This window comes from Spermophilus citellus, assembly GCF_964194105.1.
Source record: "Spermophilus citellus genome assembly, chromosome: 6".
Taxonomy (NCBI): domain Eukaryota; kingdom Metazoa; phylum Chordata; class Mammalia; order Rodentia; family Sciuridae; genus Spermophilus; species Spermophilus citellus.
In genome coordinates, this window is record NC_138187.1 from 8,620,875 (window position 1) to 8,642,683 (window position 21,809).

Below are 21,809 nucleotides of genomic sequence, written 5' to 3' on the forward strand. Positions count from 1 at the left end.
ACCATTGGTTCCCCTTCACGTCCATCAGCACCCCTCGCCTCTGCGGCTTCCCGCAAAGTCCCAGGCAACCCCTGCAGCCCCACCCACTAGCCGACAACACCTCTCACACTCGCCCGTCCCCCTTGACCACCCCTGACAAACCATTGGGCCGCCGGCACGTCGATCGCACCTGAAAGCCCCGCCCCTTCCCTAACTTTTGCCAATTAGGTGCTTGGAACTCCAGGCATTTCCACGCGCCGCCTCCCCTCTGTGGACTGGTGGCTGGACGGTGGCGGTTCCCGGTTGAGGCCACGTGAGTGCATCCGAGACTATCGAGTCCCCTAGTAAGTTGCTTCGGCTGCTCTCCCAGAGATTCGCAGAGGGCGGCGTGGGGACCCAGTCGGCTGTCTCAAGCGCGTCAGCCTCGTGCGGGGGGCGGAGGCGACCTATAGACGCTCCGAGGCTCGGGGGCGGTACTTCCGCCGAAACACGGGATTTTTGCCCGTGGGCGCAGGCCAGCGTCTGACAGCCACGCTCCTCTTACAAGCGGACCTCTGGTATGGAGTTAGCCCCCTCAGCCGAGGGGACGAAGTCATCTCGGTAGCTGGCCGCGCGGGGACCCGCCGGGCCGGGCAGCCCGCGGCAGGTGCAACGCAAAGGTCCAGCCGAAAGTCTTCGTCAGCCGCTTGCATGAGAAGGCATTCGCTCAAGCCACGTACGTAACAACTTGTGACTCAAAAATGGAGCACCGAAGGTCGCACCCTGCAAGAACTCGTGTCGGTCAGCACAGAGAAAACGTGAACATCCAGAGAAAACGGCCCAAAGATCCATCCGATCAATGATAAACAACATACAGTATGGAGTGTATTACCGTCAATAGGTACGGAGTATTGATCCACGAGTGAATCTTCCAACCATGCATATTACTTAACTCCACTTATTTGCAATGTCCAGAATGGCCAATCCGTAGACAGAAAGTAGGATAGTAAATGCCAGGAGCTGGGGGAGGGGGCACGGGGCAGTGATTGCTTAACGGGTACAGAATTCTTTTGATAGGTGGTGGTCATGCCACTTGGTGAAGTTACTGAAAATCATTGAATTATGTGCTCAAGGGCTGGGGATGTGGCTCAAGCGGTAGCGCGCTCGCCTGGCATGCGTGCAGCCCGGGTTCGATCCTCAGCACCACATACCAACAAAGATGTTGTGTCCGCCGAGAACTAAAAAAAAAAAAAAAAATGTGCTCAAAATGGGTGAATTTTATGACATATATGACACCAAAACCCCCAAAAGTCATCAAAGCTGACCCAAGTGCAGTCCTTTGAGTATGAAGTATTGCTGCTGCATGTGGTCACAGGACTGTTAAGGCTCTCTGCAGAGAGATCTGTGCAGAAGAAGCAGTCATGTCATTACAACGACCATGTGTCTGAGGGCAACAGAGGATGCCCCAGATGCAATACCTCTCAGGTCTGTGTGGCAGACAAGGACAGGCAGGAACCTCCTTCCCCAGCAGCAGATGCTCTTTACACCCCTGGATGGGCAGCACCACACTTGAGCCACTCTCTCTGCTGTCCAGAGCTGAAGATGTGAACTTTGCTGAGTGCCAAGCTGCAGGGACACTGCAGCTTGTTTTATGCAGTGCTGGAGAAGGCTTCTGGGAGAGCCTCCAGAGGGTGGCAGCACCTGGTGAGTGAGCTGCTGAGCCTTCCTCACCTGCTTTCATGGAGAGGCTTTCCTGGTCTCCTCTTGGCCAGGGTGGGTGGGGACACGGGCTTCTGGGTCCTGGTGGCCAGAGCCACACCAAGGCCTCCAAGCTGGGCTAAGCTCAGCTCATTTGTAATCCCAAAGGAGCCCAGAAGTTCTTGCCTGTGTCTTAGCTAAGACCTTTGCCCAGGAGTGGCCATTCCCTGGACATGGGGTTATAGCAGACATGGCCACCAATGCTTACATAAAGGGGATACACACAATACACCTCATGTTCACAGATCAGCAGCAAGGCAGACAGTCTTGGCCCTGAGCTGGTGGGGGGGGGGGTGTTGAGTACCCAGAGAGACCAGGGACTGAGCATTCACTACCTAGCTGGCCATGGAAGGCCTCTTCTACAGAGGTCACTCTGACCAGAGGAGCCTAGTCTCTGGCCTGGCCCCAGCCCTGCAGCACATCTGATGTGTTTGAAGGTCCATAATCTTGCTGGAAGGGAGGGTGGTGAGAAACTGACTCCCCTTTGCAGAGACTGGAAATCACAAACACCTGTGAGGGTCAATTTTGGGCATCCCCTTATTGGATTATGGAATGTGGGGAGAGCTAATGGAGCTTTATTCTGGGTGTGTCTAGGGGAGTATGTCCTGTGAGTCTGAGTGGATGGCACCATTTAATTTGCTGGGGCCCCAGAGGGAGCAAACAGCAAAGGTACAGTGGCCTCTGCTGGAGTCAGGACACACCCTTCTTCTGCCTTAGACATCAGGACTCCAGGTTCTCCAACCTTTGGACCCTAGGACTGACTGAGCCCAGTGGCCCAACTGAGTTCTGAGGCCTTTAATCTCTGAGGGTTACACAATAGCTTCCCTGGTTCTAGGCCTCTGGACTTAAACTGAGCCATACTACCAGTGTCCCAGGGTTTCTAGCTTACAGGTTGCCTGTCATGGGATTTGTTGGCTACCCAAATCACATGAGCCAATTCTCCTGATAAATCCTCTCCCATACACCTATACTATCACACTAAATAACAGGCCACTGGACATAGTGGTACACATCTGTGGTCCAGCTACTCAAGGGGCAAGTTCAAGGCCAGCCTCGGCAGCTTTGCAAGACCATCTTGAAGGACTGTGGGCACAGTTCAGTGGTGGAGCACTGACCTAGTATGCAGGAGGCTTTGAGTTCAATCCCCAGTACAAAAAGAAAAGAAAAACCAGAGATGCTTCAAAGAATAGGATTTATTTAGGAATGAGTATTGTGAACATTTAGCAGCCATAACAAACTGCATTTTCACACAGGTTGATGCAAGGAGAGGCCTTATCACATGCATGGTCCTGGGGATGGACCAGAGCCTCGAACTAGGCAGGTTCTACCACTGAGGTACAGCCCCAGGCTGCCATTTTCTCATTTTGAGACAAGATCTGACCAAGTTGCCCAGACTGGCTTCAAACTTGCAATGCTGTCAGCCTTCGGAGTGGCTGGGATCACAGGCATGTGCCACCATGCTCTTCTCTAAGGGGTGCTTCAAAAGGCAAGGATGAGGATTATGCATACTGTTATGGAACAGCAATCCTTGGCCACAAGGATGATAAGTCAGAGGTGGAACAGACAATGGCTGAGCAGAAGTCCTTGCAGAAACACATTTGGTATGAGGTCCTGGTTCTGACAGTCTTGTGATGACTACTGTTAGGAACCCCTGGTGTCTGAGAAATTGGGCCCAGTCAAAGAAAGGGGTTTGGTGGATGAAGGAGCTGGCCTCCCATGCAGGTGCAAGAATGTACTGGGGTCCAACAAGCACCAGACAAGGTGTGGCCCAAGGGGCCCAGGGAGGGACAGGACACCATCCCTGCTGCTTAGGGACCTCAGGCCAAGGGTGAAGCAGCCAGACAGTGGATGTGTAGGCAAGGCCTCCACTTAGGAGTCCCCAGTTGGCCCCACCCTCCTATGGAGCATCTGAGGAAGGGTGCTGACAATCTCCCTTTGCTAGCTTTGGGTGAGGACTAGAGCCAGACTCCAGCTGAGCCTTGTCTAAGTGAGGGGCACAGGGGACAAAGAGATTTGGTGGTTTTGCTCTTCCCCTCCAGGCTGCCTGCTGTGGTTCAAATGTATCCCCTAAGAGTTCATGGGTTGGACACCTAATCCCCAAGTGCATAGTGGTGTTTGGGGGTGGAGCTTTTGAGAGATAATTAGAGGAAGTCATAAGACTGGGGCCCCATGATGGCATTAGTGGCTTTATAAGAAGAGACCTGAGCTGGGCGCCATGGCAGTTCAAGAGGCTGAGGCAGGAGAATGACAAGTTTGAGGCCAGCTTTGGCAACTTGGTGAGACCCTGTCTCAAAAAATAAAAAGAGCTGGGTGCAGTGGCACATACCTGTAATCCCAGTGGCTCGGGAGGCTGAGACAGGAGGATCACAAGTTCAAAGCCAGCCTCAGCAACAGTGAGATGCTAAACAACTCAGTGAGACCCTGTCTTTAAATGAAATATAAAATAGGGCTTGGGATGTGGCTTAGTGGTTGAATTTCCTTGAGTTCAATCTCCGGTACCAATAAAATAAAATTAATAAATAAAAAGAGTTGAAAACGTAGCTCAGTGGTAAAGTGTCCCAAGGTTTAATGCCCAGTACCACAAAAAATAGAGAAACCTGAGCTGCCATGCATACTGTCCTTCCCTGCGATGCCCTGTGCCATATTCTAATGCACAGTGCTGTGTCAGATGCCATCACCTTGCTCCTGGACTTCCTGCCTCAAATCCATGATTCAAATAAACCTCTACTCTTCAAAATCACAGTCTTAGGTATTTTGTTACAGCAACAGAAAATAGACCATTTCTTTACTGCCTTCTGGGCCATATCACCAGCCCTTAGAGACTGACCTACTGGGACAAACAGACGTTTGTCTCTGAAACCCTGTGCCCAGGAAGCTCTAGTCACTAAGGAGCCCTGGCCCCAGCCTGATGCCAAGGATAGATCTTACTAACATCACACAAATGGACAGAACTGGTGGACACTGCAGCTAGCAGTGAAAGAATGGATGTCCACATGGCTCCAAGTGGTTTCAAATAACTTGCTAATTATAAGGGGAAACACCTTTGTAGTAGGAAGCCTGGCACAGCTCCTGGCCAATAATGTTGACAGCACCAAAGGTAGACAAGTGGACATCATGTGCTCCCAAGGTGACACCCTGTCAAGGACAGCATGCCACAAACACATGAACTACATCTCATCATGAGAATCATGAGACACACCCAAACAGGGCCACTCCTCAGCAGGTAGCAGCTCTCAATGACTGAGGTAGCCAGTGTTCTCTACACAGAGAACAACAGCTGCCAAGAAAATCCCATGATAGGGCCACACAGCACTGGGATGGGCTCAGGGGCAGGATCCTTCCTGATGGGAGCCCAGAAATGGTGGAAGGATGTGGATACGTAGCACAAGGGTAGGCAGGGTGGCCAGGCACAGCAGGGGGGGAAACAGGCAGGATGTATGATGGCCCCTGTCACTGAGCCCCAGCAGCTGCATGCTGCCAAGCCCCAGTCAGAGGCTTCTGCATTTGAGGCCAGAAGCTGGCTACAGGCCTCCTGGAAGGCAGCCCCTAGCATCACAGGGGTCAGAGGCCGCTTTGAGCAGGCTTTTAGTGGGCACAATCCAATGAAAGACCCTTTGGCACTCATCAGCTGGTCTCTACTGGCCCTTGGGAGAAGACCAGGACAGGGAGCTGCTAAGGGACTGCTCTGGACTCCACCTCCTCTCTGTACCAGAACAACAGCAGAAAGCCCCAAGGCCCCTAGAGGCTGCAGGATGGGTGGGGTCGGGTCAGTCCAGGGAGTGACTTACCTCCAGTCCTGCCCCAGGAGCCAATCCCTTATGCCTAGCTGAGGCCATAATGAGGGTATGGTGCCATGTCCTCTGGGGCCTGTGCCAGAGCCCAGGGCCTGCACATCCACCCAACAGCACTGCTGTAGGGAGCCCCAAACAAGAAAACAGGACACGGCAGTCCCCTCAATAAAATCAAGTCTGCCCTGGAAGTGTCTGCCCGCCCCACCCTGAAGCCTCCTCAGACCTGCTGCACACATTCAACGGGCAAGACCATGCTGGTGCTCCACACGTGTGGGAGGCTTTATTGTCACCATGGGGAAAGGCAGAGTCAGGGAGCTGGACACAGGATGCATACCTATAGTCCCAGCTAATAAGGAGACTGAGGCAGGACCACTTGAACCCAGTTATAGACCAGCCTGGGCAACACAGTGAGACCCCTTCTCAAGACAAAACAAAAAAGGCAGGGTCAGGACCCATCCCCACCAGCACCCTCCACTGGGTACTTAGTGTTGCTGTGGCCTGCAGCAAAAGGAATATGGGCAGTCCCAAGTGCCCGAGAGACGGGCAGGGCTCACTGCCCTCAGCACAGACATTTCCACACCACCCAGCAACTTCAGGCTTCCCTCTCCCTGGGGTGCTTGGCTTACACAGGATCCTGGCAGGAAACCTGGGCCTAAGTGCCAAACTACATCCTGGAGGCCACTCGTGGTAGTCCACAGAACTGTCTGCCCAGGAAGGAGCTGCCTCGTTCCACAAGAAGCCAGTGAGAAGATGGAAGATTTCATCAAAGGACCTGTCCCATTGAGTACTGGGCAGAAGTGGGGCAGCCAGGTGGCTGGACACCCAGTTTCCAAAAAGGCAACTCCAGCTGACCAGATGGCCCAGCTTCCAGCAAAAGGGCACAAATGTCCTGTCAACATTCTCCTCACGAAGCAGTCCCCAGGAAGCACCGGCAAACCAGCCTGCCTAGCTCAGGGTGAGGGCTCCGGTCCATAAGGGCTGGGGCTGGATCAGCAGCTGCTTCAACTCCCAGATGGGGTCATTCTACTGCAGCAGCTGGAAGTCCTCAGGGACCTAGGAGTGCATCCTGGGAGGATCCCTCCGCCACACCTGACAGGGTGGGGCTGCTAGGGACCAGCCAGGAAGACCTGCCAGCACCCTCACAGGGTCTGGGTGTGGTGGTACTCCTGGGCAAGCCTGGGGGCTGCCAGGCATCACAACAGACCAGGGGGAGGCTCCCAAGGCAGATGGTGCTAGAGAGGGATGGGGTTGTAGGGTGGCAGCTGACTGCCTGGCAGGGACTACACAGGCCCCCAAGATCCAGAACAGGCACTCAAGAACAAGGCCTGCCCTCACTCAGGAGCACAGTGTGACCTGGCCTGCCCACAAGGTCAATACCACCCTGGCAGAGGGCAGGAAGACCAAGCTGTGCAGTGGTACTGGGAGGGCTGTGGCAGGCCCTCAATCCTGCTTGTCCCCTCCTTGCCTCCAGGGGTAGATAAGCTCTCCAAAGAACAGCTTGCGGCACAGGGAGCCCCAAGAGTGTTTGGGGTGGCAACCACAGCTGGGCAAGCGGTAGGTGTGCACCACACGGCTGTAGGGCAGAGGGTTTATCTGGAAGGACAGGGCAGTGGTTAGTGGGTTGTTAGGAATGTTTCACCCATGTCTGCACAGAAAACACTGGGATGTGGGCACTGTGGCTTGCTGGGCTGACCCCAGGGAGGCAGGTGATCCATATTCCCCTGGAACAGCGAGATGAGGTGGGAGCTATACATTCTCTTGGGGTGCTCCCTGCCAGGGTTCACTTATCTCCCAAGGACCTCCTGGGGCAGGTAAAATCACAAAGTCCTTGGCTGCCTCAACATCTAAAAGACACCACATTGAGCAGGAAGGATTTACCCAAGAGGCAGCCTGACACCTGGAAAGTGTCCCCAAATTTGCCCTGCTCCCTCCTGCAGGAACCAAGTACCCAGGACTATTTAAGATGAAGGAGTTTTATGGGTGCAGAGTCACAGGGCACACCTGCATGTCCCAAGGCTTTCACAAAGTCAGTTCTGTTCCATCCAGAACTTGAGTCCCATAGGGCCCATGGCAAAAGATGACCCAGGCCAAGTGGGGTAGCCCCCAGCAACCCAGGGTATCTGTGACTCTGGGCAGGGGGCCCTCATAGGCTAGACCGGGCCAGGCATCAGTCATGCAGACCACAGTAAATGTTCCAGCCCTGCTGGCCATGGTGCCTAAAAGCCTGGGAGGCTTCCTCTATGGAATCTACCCCTTGGCTCCACTGGGTGCTGGCCCCAGCTGTTCCAGAACCAGGCAGAACATGGTAGGAGTCCCAGTCCTGGGTTGAAATGGAGGGTACAGAGAGGCCTTACCTGCATCAGGAGGCGAAGAGGCCTGCCTACTTCATGCTCTAGGACACGGAACTTCACACCAGCTGTAAGGAGAACAGGGTGCTTAAGAGTGGGTAGGTCTACCCCATGAAGCACATGGGCCCCTCAGACAGCTCTCATGGACCCTGCTGGGGTGCAGCAGCCACTTGCTGATATGGGTGGAGACTTCTAACAGTGAAGACCCCTTCCCCTGGGTGCACCCAGATGGCACCCGGACCTTCTGGGCATATACAGCTTTCCCTCCCCACACCCTGTGGATCTGCCTATTTGGGGCTGGCTCCTAGGTGACGTTGAAACCTCTGAATGTCACTGGCAAGCAGAAGCTGAGGTCTGGCAGGCTAGGAAGAGCAGGATAGGTGCCAGGCGGGTGCAGACTATGCTGCTTTCTTGACAGGACAGGGCATTTGCTGGGTGGTGGCCACCCTACTAGCCTCTGTCCTTCAACTTTTGTGTGGCTGGCTGATCTGAGGACCCTCAGGAGCCTGGCCTGCAGTTCAGGCTCTCTAGCCTAGATCCTCCCAAGGTGGAAAGTTCTGGAAAAGAGCAGGAGTGAAGAGTTCCCAAAGCTAACATGGAGAGGGAGAACACAGCATCCATGGCTTTTCATATGAGGTGAAAAGGACCCTGCTCTGGCCATAAGCCATGGGTGGTGAGGAAGGAGCCAGGCTGCCATGGGGACTTGCTCTGCCCCTGCCTAGTCCTCCAGCCCTGAGGTGAACAAGAGGTTGGGGAAGAGGGCACGTGGGCAAAGCTGCACCTGGGTCCCTGGCCTAGGCCATTTGGAGGCAGCAGGAAAAGTGGTTTGCAAAGATGTTCTCAAAAGGGTTTGTAGGTGTCCAGCAGCAGGGGGATGCCCAGCCTCCAAGGAGGCAGACCTTGGCTCAAAGCTGACAAATGTGTTTCTACATCCTCCTGCTCTGAGTTGGCTGGCAGAGCCACCAGGGCATGCTGGTCACCTTGGACACCACCTGAATGGGTGCCAGATGGTGGCTATCAGGTCATTGTCAGGTCCCCTGCTGTGCTCTAAGCCCCTGATCCAGATGAGCTGACCCACAGCCTCATATCCACCAGGGTCGGCCTTCCTCAAAGGCATCTCCCCTGAGCCAGTATCAGAACACAATGGGGCAGCCACCTGTGGTATGGACTGTGCAGAGAAAGTTGAGGTGCTGGGTGTTGGCTAGACAGTGTAGGGCACTCCTATCACACAGGGTCTGGCCAGCCTGCAGCCCTCATCCCAGTTTGCCTCCAAGGCTGGTGGGTACTATCAGGCATGTGTTCACACAACCACATGGGGCTGGATCTTCCCTGAGCTACAGTCAGACAAGATGTACCTAATGTAGACAGACCCTAGAGCAAGCCACACATATTACAGAAGGGAGGGAGACATAGAAAGAGCTGCCTCTGGGCCTCAAATCTCTGTGTACCTGAACTTCAGCCTAAGGGGGGCCTCTCCCTCCACCTCACTGAAGGCAGCTGCTCAGCAATGTCTGGGACCAGGAGGCCTTGTCTGCCCTGCCATACACACCACGCATGCTACTGCTTCCAGGAAGGAGATGCAAATGTGACAGCCAGTGTGGTAGCTGCTTTGACAGGGCCTGCCAAGTGACTGGTGCTCAGCACACAGCACTCACCTGCCAGTCTGTAGGGCCGGCAAAGCCGGAGTCCAAGGGAGTACAGAGGCAGGGTGTTGACGAGGTCCACGAGCAGATGGATCAAGCCCTGCACCGTGACCACCAGGAGCCGGAGCTGCAGTAGGGGCAACACTGAGGGCTTCTGAGCCAGGACATGACCAGAGCACGCTGGCCATGCCCCCAAGCAGAGCAACCCAACAGTTCTGGGCTATGGCCAAGGTCCCTGACCCTAAGGCCCAGATACCCAGGAGGCAGGAAGGAAACAGCAGCCCTGCCCTGGGCAGAGCCGGGGACAGAGCAGTCAACCCTCCCACCAGGTCAGAGATGGTGCATCCCATGGCCCACGTGCTGACAAATCATGCCAGAGGGCCTGGGCCAGCAGGGTGCTGCCCACCTCCAGCACACAGCAATGAAGGAGCGCTCCTCCACAGCCCCACCTCTTCTTCCAGCATAAGCCACATGCCTCAGAGCAGGAAGGGTTAGGGACCTTTAACTACTCCAGGACCTAGCACTGCCCAGAGGGTCTAGAACAACCAAGCTAATGTGGCCTATGGGGTGGACAGCCTGACCCACAGCTGCCCGTCTCACAGGCAGAGATGGCAATGACCCCATGTAATGATGTGCTTGGCTCACCAGGGTGAACACCAGGTAGTACAGGGCCGTGGTGGGTAGAAGGAAGACCAGGATGGTGAAGAGCAAGGTCCCAATGAACAGCTGTGGAGAGAAGGGGCCGGCACACCTGGCATCACAAGACCCTGGGCAAGGGCAGCCCTTACAGCACTGGCCATATTCTGTTGCCCACCCCTACTGATCTTGCAACTACAGTCCGGATCTTTCAGCCTCCTGAATACACTCAGGACAGCCTGCTCAGGCAGCTTTCTTAATACCACACAGGGTACACCCAGGAGCCCTGTGGACATGGTGCCTCATGGGGAGACTGGCCAGTGGGATACACAGCTCACTTTAGGAAAGACTGTCCCTGTAGCAGGGCTAGTAAGAGAATGGGACAAGCCAGAGTAGGCTCTGTGTCTGAAGCCTCAGGGCCTAGAGAGACCAGGGAGCTGAGGAGTGGAAGCAGGGTCTGTCTCCCAGCTGGGGGAAAACCTGCACTATCTGAAGGCACCCCCTCCCCATAGCAACTATGGATAAGAGCAGGCTGCCCGGGTAGAGCCCAAGAAGCTACACTGGCAGGGCCAGAAGGAATGGAGATGGGGTCAGCCATGTAGGCTAGCTGTAGCCAGGAGCACCTCCCACACAAGCCTTGCTGGTACCTGGTCTAGGTTGTAGGAGCAGGAGTCCACCCGCTGGCGCAGAACATTCCACTTCTTCCCCCGGAAGAGACGCCAGAGAGATGATAGGCCGTAGATCTTTAGGCAGTACAGCCTGCAGGACGCAGGCACTGAGGGCCAGCCAAGCCCACATCACACTACACAGCTCACCCACTGGCCCCAGAGTCTGTTGTTCACCCTGGGCTGGGAGGGCTGCACCCAGCAAGTACATACCTACCTGGCACCATAGACATAGAAGCAATAGATGTGGAAGGTGAGGAGAGCGATGATGTCCGACAGGATGGATAGGGCAACTGTCAGACCTAGGCAGGCTGAGAGACCCACGTGCCACAGGATGCGCTCGATGAAAGGGGACATGAGGTGGATGTAGCCTGGCAGGACAGAGCCAGCCCTGAGGAGATGCCTGAGGTGGTCCTGGGACCGCCCCCATCCCCAGCTTCTAAGGATGGACCCCTCATGGAATTTAAAGTCCACATACCATGCCACTGGCCCTGACCCTCAGCTGAGATGGCCTAGCACAGCAGGCTTCACATGCACGGGAAGCCAGGAAGAGGGGACAAAGGAGGCAGGGCCTACCTGGGCCCCACAGTCCTCCTTAGGTGGGGATCAGGTCCCTGTGCCATGAAGCCCTGCTGGGACTACCCATCCCCGCTGTTAGACACTCACTGATCCACAGGTGAATGTGGTACAGGAAGAAGCGGCCCAGCACCTGGTCTAGTGCCCGGTTCATCTTAAGCCCAGCTGGAGCACCCATCAGCCACTGCAGCAAATGCTGGAGCTCCTCGGCCACGTGCTGCAGGGACATGGTAGTAGGGGGCATGTTGTGGGCAGGTAGGTAGTTTGGGTCAGTATCTGCACCTCCTGAGATTGCCTATAATGGGCTCCTGCTGAGGCCAGCTCATTGGGCAGAGCAAAGACAGTCCATGCATCCTTCCTCCTCAGGTTCAGACTACCATCTCCTAATGTAGGTGGGCAATGTTTCTCAGTCTGGCCATGGAACCTGTCTTCACAAATGAGTTCTGGGACTTGGACCTCTCCCAGCAGGCTCTAGTTGCCCCCTGGCCCACTGGGCACATGGTCCTCAGTGAGCACCAACTTCCACATAAGAATAGAATATTTCTCTTGGGCTGGGGTTGTAGCTCAGTGGCAGAGTGCTTGCCTGGCATGTGTGAGGCACTGGGTTCGATTCTCAGCACCGCATATAAATAAATGAATAAAATAAAGGTTCATCAACATATAAAAAAATAAAATAAAGACTATTCCTCTCCCTCCCATCTCACCACTTTCACCTCAACCCAATGCCTCAACATGTCCAAAGCTGGACAATGGCTCACCTCAAGCCCTGCAGGGAAGCCTGCCAAAGATTCCACCCCACCACCTTCCAATAGAGGCCTGGGAATGACCTCGGCAAAGTGAGAGGATATCAGGCCCAGCAAGGGCCCAGACAACAGGTGGGATCACTGGAAGCAGGGTCCCCCAGAGGATAGGACAAGGACAAGAGATAGTGCAGGGACCTTGAAAACAAGCAGGGAAGCTGGGGAGCCACCCAGGGGAGCCAGGGTCCAGGAACAGCATTGTCCACAGGGGTAGGCCCTGAAGGGCCTTCAGCTTTGCAGCCAAAGCAAGGCCACAGGAGCAACACCTCTGCACTCCCACCCACTGGCAAGAACTGGCAAGAAGAGAAGAACATTCTTTATAAATAGAACTTATTTAATATTTAAGGGATAAGCGCATGGCAGTAAAAAGAAACTTTCATTTTTTAATTAAATATTGATATTTTTGAGCAATTTTGCAAAAGGGAGGTCTAGGACAAAGTTGGCCAAGAGGTAGAGTGTGGAAGCAGCCAAGCCCTCCCCCACTTTCCTTCTGTGCTGGCCTCCATGCATCCCCACAGCCCAAGGAGAGCCAAGAGGTGCTTGCTCCTGCCCCCAGAGTCCTGGCCTGGACATAAGCAAGCCCATCCCTGCCGCCTAGACAATGACAGGGCAGAGACTGAGTCTCCAAAGGCCACGATTGGGCTAAAGGGCAAAAGGAACCACCCTAAGGGAAGACAAGCTCCTAATGGGAGAGAGAACTTCAGCTCCAAGCAAGGGAGACAGACGTGGAAGGCTCCAAGGCATTGTGGAAATACTGTAGGCAGGCCAGAGGGAGGAGCCAGAAGGGCTGCCCCTGACTTGAGCATGGTGCACAGACACTGCAGGGGAAGTCAGGGACACAGACACCAAACTTGTGCCCCTGGGTCTCAGCATGGGAATTCCAATCAATGCAAACAGCCCCAGGCACTGAGAAGTTTCCTGATGCTGACCACAGAGGGCACCAGCAGCCAGGAGAGCAAAACTGATCCCAGAGAGGAGAAGCAATGAAGAGTCACGATACTGGGCCTGATGGGAGGAGGGGCTCCCCTTAAAAGCCTCAACTACAAATGCACATAGGCACCTTCAGGAAGGGAAGGTGGGTACTTGGCAAATGCTGCCCCACAAGACACAGGACAAGTCGGGTAGGCAGAACTCCCAGGTCCCAAAAGACCCCAACAGCACATGCTCAGGGTATTTTTAAGGTGAGGACAAGAAAACTGCTCCAGGCAACAAAGGGGAGTCAGCTTCCTCCAGGAGAGCCCTCCACCCAGGAACCAGGTTCCACCCTGATCCACTCACGTCAGCCACAGGGACGAGAGCATCAGCCAGCTGTCCAATTCGGTTGCTGCTGTGGAGCCAGGACAGCAACATGAGGCCAAGGGCCATGTCCAGGAGCACAGAGACCAGCATGTTGGCCTTCCTGGAAAAGGGTCAGCCAGGAGTGATGTGAGGCAGCCCAGGGAAGCCTGAGGTCACATGGGGAGGCCTGGCTGAGGGCATCAGTGCAACAGGGCTGGTACAGAATGGGGTTGAGGAAAGGGCTGGGCCCATGGCCGTCCCACCTTGGAAGGAGACCCCAAGCCAGGCCCACACCTCATCAGCTGGGCGGGACTTTGGGCCTTCTGGGTGCTGAAGACAAGCGTTAGATGGTCAAGCCGGTTCCGGAGCTGTTCACAGGTGGAGAGCTTACTCCTGATGAAGGGCAGGGGCCACAGTTTCCACAGCCTGCAGGGAACACAAGAGACCAGGGCTTCTGCCTCTGTTCCTCCAGGTGCTCCTTCCTGCTAATGCCCCTCACCCTGCAGGTACAGAGCAAAAGCCAGGCCAGACTTAGTCTGAGAACCCAGTAGCCTCACTCCAGAACTCAGCAGGGCAAGGAGGTTGCAGAGACCCACGGGGCCTAGCAAGGGAGCACAAGTCGGATAGGCAGAACTCCCAGAAGGTGGCCTCCCAATTCATAGAGCCTGCCTTCCTCACAAAGCTCTGCCCTGAAGCACATTTCCACCCATCAGCCTACTCCCAAGGTTAAGTCTCAAGATGGCCCCAAGATGGTATCAGGACCTTCTGGACACCGGGCCTTGCCCTGCCTGCCAGATGGCTCAGCAAAGGTTGCTGGAGCTGACCGCTCCACAAGGAGCATGGCTTTCTCACAAGGCATACCCACAGGCTTTCACATACTAGAGATGTTTGAGGGCTAAGGTAGAAAAATTGCCCAACGGCAACTTGGCTTTATGCATAGAAGTCTGAGAACCAGAGACCCACGTCCAGGGGCACAAACACCATTACGTCTGCCTCTCTGTAGGCAGGAAAAAACTAAAAGGCTCCTAGAAAGTGCAGAGCTACAACTAATGCATGCCTAAGACCCGGGAAAGAAGGGGAGACCTGACCTTAGAAGGCTGAAAGGCCTCCTTCCTCTTCAAATGATTGGCTCTGAGTCACTTCCAAGAATGTGCCTCCTCATCCTAAGTGCCAACCAGGCAGAAGGTGATTTCTCACTGGCTGCTTGGAGACCCCCACCTGTGCAGTGGTCTCTCCAAGGCTGCAGATAGGCTCTGCATGGCCTAGGTCCCTCAGGACACCCCTGAAGCTGCTAGGCAAGGCATGAGGGGGGAAGGGGGCTTTACTCCTGTAGTGACAGTCATGCCTTCAGTGCTGATAGCCACCAACCATATGTCTGACAGGAGAATCAATATCTAGTGCACACGAGCAACTCTTAACCTTCCTGGGTCCTCTGAGAACATGATAAAAGCTGAAGACCTTCTCTGACAGAACTGCACCTCCGTTCAACACATACCTCCACCTCATTCATCCCAAGGCTATCATGAAACCCTCAAACTCACTCTTCACATCAAGATCCCCAGCAGCTCCCACAAGCCAAGTATGTCCCCCTAGACTGCCAGGGGCTCACTTCCCAGGCCAGTGCCCAAGCTTACTCTGAGCCCTTGAGTAGGCAGGGAAGGCAAATCCCCAAACCTCAGGGAAGGAGACAAATGAGGACGTGTAGTTGCTTCCACAGGGAGATAGCACCAAAGAAACATCTCCTCAGGCTGAGAGGGGCTCCCAGCTCCTAAGCCCTCTGTTCACAACACACCCTGGCACTCCTGGCACCGTTGCAGGTGCTTCTGGAGATCAGCGAGCACCCAATGCCACCCCATACCCTGGAGGGACTGCCTCTCCTGGAGGAAGCAATTGCAGCACCTGAAGCCCTGCTGGGTGGAGAAGTGGGGGCAGCAGGAAAGCACTGGGCCTGTGTGCCTCAAGAAGTCAGCACCTCAGGAAGGGCAGACCTCATCTGATTTCTCTTTCAGGGATCTGAGCTATCTGCAGCTCATACCCCCGTCTGGTGGGCCCCCATGCAATAACCAAGGTTGCTGGAAGAACTGGCTCCACCCCAGGAGTAAGAAACATAGGAACCACAGCCACCCCTGGGATGTCCCATGAGATGTGCAGGGGAGGGAAGGCAATTTGAGGTCCCAGGGTGAGCTGTACACCTAAGGAAGGGCCCACATGAGCCTGGGTCCCTGCACACTTGAGGGGCAACTCTTAATGGCCTGCCCATTTTCCATACCCTCCAAATCCTAGGAGCACCTACCGGCAGCCACTGGCTGCTGAGATCAGTGACAGCAGACAGGCTAGCAGCAGGCAGACTGGCCCTGAGGCCCGCTTTGCCAGCTCCACAAGAACACTGGCCTCCACACCCTCTGACTGCCAGTGGCTCAGCCGCACAGGGCCTTCATCATACTGGTCACTGCAGAACAGCACCTCGCTGCGTGCCACCGTATCAAAGACCACAGCCAGGCCCCCAGTACTAGCCATAGTATCTCCATCCTGGTGATCAGATACGACTGTAGGTGGGTGCAGCTGGGATAGCAGCACCTTGCGCTGGTCATAGAAGATTAGCATGACCTGGTCTTCGTTGGGGACATCAGGGGCAGCAGACACTTGCCGGTGGATGGCCTTGCAGCTCCAGAACTTGCTGCCCCTCTCCCGGCACAGCTGTAGCCAAGGCTCATGGGAGAAGATGGTGCCCAGGCCCTCCAGGAAGTGACCCAGGCTCTCCTCAGGTTCTTGCTGACGGTGGCACCAGGTGCCCAGCACGGCCATGCCCACCCGACTGGCCTGCTGCACCTGGGCCAGGAGCTCCTTGACCTGGATGGGGATGAAGGGAAAGTGCACTACAGCCAGCACTACAGCACTGCTCTGCTCCGGGACCCACCGTCCCACCAGCAGGCCACTGTCTGCTGAGGCACAGCATGTTGGGAAGAAGGCCTTGAGCACCATGCCAGGGACCCTGCAAGAGAGGGGAGAGGGCTGAGTCAGGGCATGCTGCAGGACGTGGCAAACAGTCCTAGCAGACACTGGGGCAACCCAGTTCTGGGTTTGGTGGAAGACATTGGTAGGTCTTGGCCACCCATCTCACATGGGCTATGCTCCTGAGGCCAGCCTGAGTGTTGCCCCATGAAGCAGCAACTGCATGTACAATAGCAAGTCAAGGTGATGTGCATGATAGATATCACCTGAAAGGGGTACCTGAGCTACAGGTAAAGGACTCTGATCATCTGTATATTTTTTTCTTTTTTTGTGGTGCCTGGGATTGAACCCAGGACCTTCACACATGCTGAGCAAGAGCTCTACCACCAAGCTGCATCCCTAACTTTTCTTATTTATTTGTTTTTAATTTTTTGGTACAGGGGTTGAACCTAGGGGCATTTAACCACGGATCCACATCCCTAGCCCTTTTTATTTAGGGGCAGGGTCTCACTGAGTTGCTTAGGTCCTCTCTAAGTTGCTGAGGCTGGCTTTGAACTTGCAATCCTCCTGCCTCAGCCTCCCACATAGCTGGGATTACAGATGTGTGCCATGGCACCAGGCTAGAGATTTTTTTGAGCAGCATATGGCAAAATGTACAGTCTCAACAAAGTAAAACAAATTATAGGGGCTGAGGCTGTGGCTCAGTGGTAGCGCACTTACCTGGCATGTGTGAGGCACTGGGTTCAATTCTCAGCACCGCGTATAAATAAATAAAAAATAAAGGTCTATCAACACTACAAAAATATTTTTTAAAAATTACAACTTTTGGGCTGGGGATATGGCTCAAGCGGTAGTGCGTTCGCCTGGCATGCGCGAGGTCCTGGGTTCGATCCTCAGCACCACATACAAATAAAATAAAGATTTGTGTCCACTGAAAACTAAAAAATAAATAAACATTAAAAAAAAAAATTACAACTTTTGGGGGCTCAGTGGCAGAGCACTTGCCTAGCATGTGTGAGGCAGTGGGTTCGATACAAATAAATTTTAAAAATAAAGGTCTATCAACAACTAAAAAAAAATACAAATACAATAAACAAAATATTTTTTAAAAATTACAACTTGGGCTGGGGATGTGGCTCAAGCGGTAGCGCGCTCGCCTGGCATGCGTGAGGCCCGGGTTCGATCCTTAGCACCACATACCAACAAAGATGTTGTGTCCGCCGAGAACTAAAAAATAAATATTAAAAATTCTCTCTCTCTCTCACTCTCTCCCCTCTCTCTCTCTTTAAAAAAAAAAATTACAACTTTAACAAACCAGGATTCATATATTAAGTTAACAAGAATAGGGGTTTGGGGCTGGGGATGTGGCTCAAGCGGTAGCGCGCTGGCCTGGCATGCGTGCGGCCCGGGTTCGATCCTCAGCACCACATACAAACAAAGATGTTGTGTCCGCCGAGAACTAAAAAATAAATATTAAAAAAATTCTCTCTCTCTCTCTCTCCTCTCTCACTCAAAAAAAAAAAAAAAAGAATAGGGGTTGGGGTTGTGGCTCAGTGGTACAGTACTTGCCTAGCATGTGTGAGGCACTGGGTTCGATCCTCAGCACCACATAAATAAATAAAGGTCCATCAACAACTAAAAAAAAAGTTAACAAGAATAAAGAGAGCTGGGGTTGTGGCTCAGTGGTAGAGCACTCACCTAGCACATGTGAGATCCTGGGTTTAATCCTCAGCACCACATATAAATAAATAAAATAAAGGTACTGTATCCATCTACAACCAAAAAATAAATTTAAAAAAAAAGATAAAAATTTAAAACACTGTGCTTCTGGACTGAGGGAAACCAACCATACATACATAGTTAGGCACCCACGCAGTGGCCCAGGAGGTGCCAGAATCTGAAGGAGCCTCCCCTTCACAGCAGGGAGAGCATCCACCGGCCACCACATTCAGAAAAATAGACTCTGCTGTTCTCACAGGGTTTCTGTATCCACTCTGACTCTCCACCCTACCTGCAATGACCCTGAGCGGTACTCATCTTTCCCTGGGATTCCCAGCAGAGACCTCAGATCAGGGCTCCCAGCAGGGGAGTATTTTCCCACCTTTGGGATGTATTTCTTCAACCATATAGTCATCTAGACATGGGGTGGCAGTTCATGGGCCCTGGAGGTATGGAAGAATACCTTCATGTTCTCTCAGACTGAGAGAACACCAGCCTTCCTGGCCCCTCACTATCTCAATGTGGCCTTGGAGCATTAAGAAAAGCCCCAAGCAGCTGCAAATCCTAAACTCTGCAGGGCCCCAGGCCTTTCCTTCGCAGAGATGAACTAGTGAGGCTGAAACCTTTTTGGAGGCACCCCCTGAAAAGAAGGGCAGCTTCTCATTCCTTCACCAGAGTCCTTTCCAACAGGCCTAATGGACAGGACCACCTTGCCCCATATGGTGGTGAGGGCCTGCTGCACCTGGGCCAGGAGCTCCTTGACCTGAATGGGGATGAAGGGAAAGTGCACTACAGCCAGCAGGGTCTGGGTGCCCATGTTTGCCCACCTCGCCTACATAAATGACAGCAGACATCCTGAGCAAAGACCCCCAAGCTGGTGGCCACACTAAGGGAGGGAAACAGACCTTGGACTCAGCATGGGCCTCCAGGTTCAGCACTCATGAAGCCCTTAGAGACAAGGGGACAGAGTAGGACACACATGTCTGTGAGGGCCTCACACAGACACAATCGGCCAGGGCTTAAGAGACCGTGGTGTAATTGCTATCGGCCCTGCAGGTACACCAGACCAGTAGCTGGAGGGTACTTTGATAACTATGGGTCCTGGTTGAAAAGGGTACCTACAGATCCAGCTGCAGAACTCCCAGATGCCCCTTCCCCACAATATTTTGAGAGGGCAGTCAATCAGCTGATACCACTGGAATAACCCTCATGACCAACACGGGGGCCCCATGGCTGGCATCAAGGGCCAATTTCTTTTCCAGTCCCTTCTGCAGGGCCTGACTCCAGGGAACCACTGACACAAGGCACCAGGGGCATTGTGAGAGGGACAGAGAGATTCTGGCTGTGAGGTGCCCAGCATTTGGCTGGTGACTGCCACAGTTGACAACTCAGAATGGTATAAGTTTTTCCTGTCAGTCAACCCCTCAGGACACATCAGCTGTGAGCCTGGTGGGGGACATCTTCCACAGGAACTGAGGGAAACGGTCCATGGCTATTGATGGAAGAGAAACACCTTTGGCCTAACAGTAAACAGATGGTGGGTAGCTGGGTAAGTTGCATGCACACAATCTGTGCGCTTCCTTTGTGTGTAGCATGGTTCATGTACAACGTTTACCTTAAAAGCAAAACAAGATAAATAGCTCCTCACGTCTAAGGAAGGAGATTGGAAGGCAGATGTTTATGTTCCGATCCGTGGGGCGCCAGAGAACTCAACAAATGATGGGGCAAATTCTCATCTCTACTCCCACCTCAGCCTCTAGGAGTGACGGCGGCGCAAGCGAGAGCGCTCGCCAGGCTGCGGGGAATCCAGCAGCCAGAAAAAGATGAAAGAGCAGGCGATCGATAGAAGAGAAGGCGCGGGACTGAGAGGCAGGTAGGATTTGGGCAAGGAGAGCATCTTGAAAGCCCTGGTTGAAAGCACGGCCTGAGCCCGGGCGAGCTCCTCTGCCAGGAAGGAAACAGCCCCCAGCGCGAGGCGGGGGCGAAAGAACTGCTGCAGCGGAGCTCCGCCTCCGCATGAACGGGCCAGGGGACGCGGGGGACACCCGCTGGAACCCTCCTCGGGTGAGGCCTCTCCAGGGTGCAGCTCCACCCGCACGGTTTAAACAACGAAACGAAACTCTCCTGCCTTCCGAACAGGTGAACCTCTTCCGCCCGTCCCGGCGGTGAGAAGCCGCGGCCGGGACGCCCTAGGCCCCGTCGGCGCGCCCAGGCGGGCGCAGACAGGGCGGCAGCGGCGTCCCCGCGGCGCGGACGAGAAAACGAGCCCGCCGCCCGGAGACGCCCCACGGACCCTCGCTCCCGCCGCCCGGCCGGCGGCTCCCCGGACTCCCCGCAGACACCGGCCTCCCCCCTGCTCACCGGCTGCTGCCCCGGGCCGCGCCCCTGGGCGGCGGGGAGGGGACGGGGTTGGGGACCGCGTCGGGCGGGCCCGGGCGGACGACAGCGCTCGCGGCCCCCAGCCCCGCCGCGGCCGCACCGCGGGACACTAGCCCCATTTCCGCCCGCTCTGCGCGTTGCCGCGCGACGGTCCGGCCCCCAAAGGCGCCCGGGCTGCCCGCTGGCCGCGCCCGAGCGTTCCGCGCGCGCGGCGGTCCTGCCTGAGCGGTATCCTTGTCCGAGGGATCCGGAGGGCCCGGCCCTGGGGGACCCCGACGCCCCTTGGCCCCGCCTTCCCGGGGGGGAAGGGACCGCCAGGCCCCGCGTGGAATCCTGAAGGAGCTGTCCGCGGCCCCAGGCCGTACCTCTCACACTACTATCTGCCTATGGGCTGCCCCAGACCTCTGCAGGCCTGCTGTGCGAAGCCAGCTGGGACCAGTTTAGGCCGCAGCCACGGGATTACCAGGAGCACGCACTCAGGAGTCACTAGCCCTTCCCGCCACAGGCGCAAAATCTCAGACCAGGGCAGCTTCTAACATTTATTGTGCACCTACTCCGCTTGCTTTCTACATCTGCCCATTTAATCCCCCACCCACAGGGGCCCGGACATATTGAGAAAATCTCAACAGGTGTAACCACAGATGTCAGTGTCCTGGTGATAGATGGAGCGCCACCTCACAGCCTGCAGGGGCCGGGCAAGGCAATGAAGACCCCTCACAGGTTCGCAGACTGCTGAGTAAAACCCCCAAGCACCCACCCCCACACTTGTCCCCTTTCAAGTCTCATTTTCCCAGTTGTAACATGGGAGAAAAGGCCATGGTTTTTCTCCTTTTTTTTAAAGCACCAGAAGTCTGTCCTCAGAGGAAGGCTACTCAGGACCTGTGCTACCTAGAACCTCCCAACCTTCCTGCCCCGTGCACCTGGAGCTTTTTGGATGCAATCTGCAGAGAATTGAAGACTCAGACAGTCTTCAAAATGGTTTCACATGGGGGGGTGGAGGAGCGGGCACTGAGACTCCAGACCCAGCCTTGTGCTTCCCAGATTACCTCAAAGTTTGCCCCTCTGTTCTGCCTCCTCCTTACCTCTGCTCGACCCAGAAAAGCTGCTGAAAACTCAGTACTGTGGGTGCCTCTGAGGTTGGGGGACACTGAGGGGCCACACCCCTGCCCCAAGCCTCCCAGCCCAGCCACACCCACCCTGCCTGCCTCTGATTAGGATCCTCCCTGGTATGTGCTGGCAAGCAGCCTACCACACCAAGGACCTCCAGCCTCTACTGCCAGCACGAAAGCCCAGGCTTCCTGAGACC

The 21,809-nt window shown here is 54.8% G+C and overlaps 1 protein-coding gene and 1 long non-coding RNA gene across 3 annotated transcripts; one reads left to right on the forward strand and one right to left on the reverse strand.

The window, feature by feature from the left end:
• Positions 1 to 222: 222 nt before the first annotated feature.
• Positions 223 to 20,649, reverse strand: PIGQ (phosphatidylinositol glycan anchor biosynthesis class Q). 2 transcript variants are annotated; one of them, XM_081298337.1, is made up of 11 exons: positions 20,486 to 20,649; positions 15,747 to 16,445; positions 13,748 to 13,879; positions 13,454 to 13,574; positions 11,466 to 11,592; positions 11,017 to 11,170; positions 10,782 to 10,893; positions 10,144 to 10,224; positions 9,511 to 9,625; positions 7,862 to 7,923; positions 223 to 1,196 (listed from the first exon to the last, which is right to left on the reverse strand). In XM_081298337.1, the coding sequence occupies exons 1-11, from the start codon at positions 20,620 to 20,622 to the stop codon at positions 1,107 to 1,109; spliced, it is 1,830 nt and encodes a 609-aa protein (XP_081154463.1). In that variant the 5' UTR covers positions 20,623 to 20,649; the 3' UTR covers positions 223 to 1,106. The 2 variants fall into 2 exon arrangements, with proteins under 2 accessions (XP_081154463.1, XP_081154462.1); XM_081298336.1 differs by lacking the exon at positions 223 to 1,196 and adding an exon at positions 6,815 to 7,100.
• On the forward strand, positions 17,943 to 21,783 carry LOC308651379. Its single transcript, XR_014022538.1, has 3 exons — positions 17,943 to 20,263; positions 21,102 to 21,223; positions 21,345 to 21,783. It is a non-coding gene; the product is annotated as an uncharacterized lncRNA (long non-coding RNA).
• The last annotated feature ends 26 nt before the right edge of the window (positions 21,784 to 21,809 follow it).

Bases quoted from the DNA above. Each gene is read 5' to 3' on its own strand.
- PIGQ (XM_081298336.1), bottom strand. From the start codon at position 20,622: ATGGGGCTAGTGTCCCGCGGTGCGGCCGCGGCGGGGCTGGGGGCCGCG. The intron at 10,225-10,781 runs GTACCAGCAAGG...TTCTCTCCACAG, and splicing joins GCTCCTACAACCTAGACCAG to CTGTTCATTGGGACCTTGCT. The intron at 9,626-10,143 runs GTGAGCCAAGCA...CCCCTACTGCAG, and splicing joins ACTACCTGGTGTTCACCCTG to CTCCGGCTCCTGGTGGTCAC.